Source organism: Branchiostoma belcheri, unplaced genomic scaffold (assembly GCF_001625305.1).
Source record: "Branchiostoma belcheri isolate BF01 breed outbred unplaced genomic scaffold, Haploidv18h27 scaffold77, whole genome shotgun sequence".
Taxonomy (NCBI): Eukaryota; Metazoa; Chordata; class Leptocardii; order Amphioxiformes; family Branchiostomatidae; genus Branchiostoma; species Branchiostoma belcheri.
The window spans coordinates 1,418,626-1,421,049 of NW_017804431.1; the positions used below are offsets into that span (position 1 = coordinate 1,418,626).

General features: G+C 43.3%; 1 protein-coding gene across 1 annotated transcript in view; it reads left to right on the forward strand.

Annotated features, from left to right (window-relative positions):
* Positions 1–2,418, forward strand: part of LOC109485646 (beta,beta-carotene 9',10'-oxygenase-like) — a 9,596-nt gene extending 7,178 nt beyond the window's left edge. The window contains exons 8-11 of the mRNA XM_019789336.1: positions 216–330; positions 1,005–1,099; positions 1,481–1,592; positions 2,168–2,418. Coding sequence (XP_019644895.1) covers positions 216–330; positions 1,005–1,099; positions 1,481–1,592; positions 2,168–2,352 — 507 coding nt within the window. The 3' untranslated portion in view covers positions 2,353–2,418. The remainder of the gene's footprint in view (positions 1–215; positions 331–1,004; positions 1,100–1,480; positions 1,593–2,167) is intronic.
* Positions 2,419–2,424: the final 6 nt, after the last annotated feature.

Consider the following 2,424-nt stretch of genomic DNA (forward strand, 5'->3'; position numbering starts at 1 on the left):
TGTGTGTGTGTGTGTGTGTGTGTGTGTGTGTGTGTGTGTGTGTGTGTGTGTGTGTGTGTGTGTGTGTTTGCGCGTGTGTGTCTCTGTGTGTGCGTGCGTGCGTGTCTGTTGTTGCATCCATAATTTTACAATTGTCTCTTGGTCCCCAGGTATGAGAACATATATGAAAGATATTATATAACTCAAGTAATACATAGTTTTGTGACCACCTACAGGACGAAGAAGTGAACAACAACGTGGTAAGACTGTCCTACACCACGGCCACAGCCTGCCTACAGCCGGACGGGAGTCTGCACTGCCAGCCAGAGCACATGTCTAGCATGGAAAGGGGTTAGAAAACATGTCTATATCTACGTAATATGTACATATTCTGATATAAAAATACAAGCTAACCAAAGAGCTGTGTCCTTTTCATCTTTTGGGTGGGGAATGTGGACTGTCGCTTCATCATTTCGACTGTTTGTTCTTTTCTTTTACATGTATTCTTGGTTAGTGTTTTGCATTGTTTAGTAATATTAGTTTTATTCGTATAAGTGGCGGCGCTAACATAAGTTACCTAACTTGAGCCCGTCGTCACTTTGTCCTGTACCCTTATTTTGTTTATTGTATGCTGAATTAAAAAAAAAGCACATGTCTCACATAAGAAAACGTACCGATATCTTCATATGTAGCCTCTGCCAGGCTTCGGAATCGGCTGGAAAGAGTAGAAATTGGACAATAATATGCCGTCTGAGTTGTGCCGTTAAGGAGCACAGTTAGCTAGGGAGTGGTAAGTCGCTTCTGAAGCTTGGTAGAGACTATGAATATCAAATATACATACGTACAAAATACCAGAAGTGCACTGCCATTTCTGGTTGACTACAAACGGCAATCAATATTGTTGACTTTGTCACTAATTATAATTGAAAGTTATACGTACGGAGTTGTTAAGTTTTTTTTTGGTAAATTGTTCATATTGACCATATTGATATCTATTTATACTGATTTCTGTTTGAATACTGTAGGTTTTGAATTTCCGACCATCAACTACACGAAGTATAACGGGAAGCCGTACAGGTACTTCTACGGGACTGGTCTGGCCGGGGCTTTTACAGACTCCGTAAGTCAGCAATTTATGCACTATTTACACTATATAATCATTCAAAATTGTTTTGTCATTGGATTTAATATATGAAATGAATATCAATAATCAGAGAAAGGAATAGTCTTACTGGATACGTATATATACATAATATTGGGTACAGACATGACATAGGCAAATGTTAAGAGTTCATTTCTTTTCATTTTCTCCAGCTTTTCTGATTTTCTATTTCTATTAAAACTTTCGACCCAACACAAAAAGTTCTCTAACGTAGAGCTTTCGACCAGTCACTCTGGTCTTCCTCAGTAGACTGACCCAGTGAGGCTTGTCACGTCACACTTAAAATATCTGGAAACCATCGATTTTAAGACATCTTAACGCATTTTCTTTAATCTCCAGTTGTTTAAGATGGATGTTAAGACGAAGAAACTGTGGACGTGGCGGGAGAAGCACTGTTACGGCTCCGAGCTCATCTTCGTGCCGGATCCGAACGGCGTGGAGGAGGACGACGGTAAACCGGCTACTTTTTAATTTTCAACCTGCTAAAGTAGTTCCATAGCTATAGCTTGTAGCCTGGTGTCCAGTCTATCGCGGTTGGGGCGGTTGCTATTCGGGGTTCTATTAGCAAAGCCCCTACAGCCGTAACCCTCCGGTCAGTTGAGTTGGACGGGGGGAACTATTAGAGCCCCGAAGACAGCTGAGATCATGATAGATGCCCGAGGATACCGGACGGGTACCACTGAGGATACGTATCTCAGAGTCTAGCCTTAATTATTAGCTTCAGCTCCGCTCCCCAAGATCCTATATCCCACCAACAAGCGCCTCCGCGGCGGAGCACACTTCAACAAATAAGGCTAAAAATTGCTTCTACTCGACATATAAAGAAGCAGTTCAACCTGTGCATACTATTACAGGTTTAAGCCCGCGATGTAGTAAGACGCCAGACTCTTATATCACTAATTTGTACCTAGAAGGCCTAGAACTGGACTATAAAATTTACTTGCAAATGTACCTCATTAGAGCATAAGCGTAAGTAATAGTAAAGGTATTCCATGCATTTATCTATTATTTCCCACTCTGCCGCAGGCGTGCTCCTTGCGACCGTGGTGGACGTGAAGGACGAGGCAGGCGCGTTCCTGCTGGTCCTGGACGGGAGGACTTTCACGGAGCTGGGCCGGGCTGTCCTGCCGGCACCCGTCGGGGTGGGGTACGGCCTGCACGGCTGCTACGTACCGGAGGCCCAACCTGGCGAAATTTTCAAGAAACTATGATATGTTGGTGACGTTACCTAGAGGTTTTGAGGTGCACCTTTCAGGCTAAAGATGCTTGGAGTAACGTTCTAT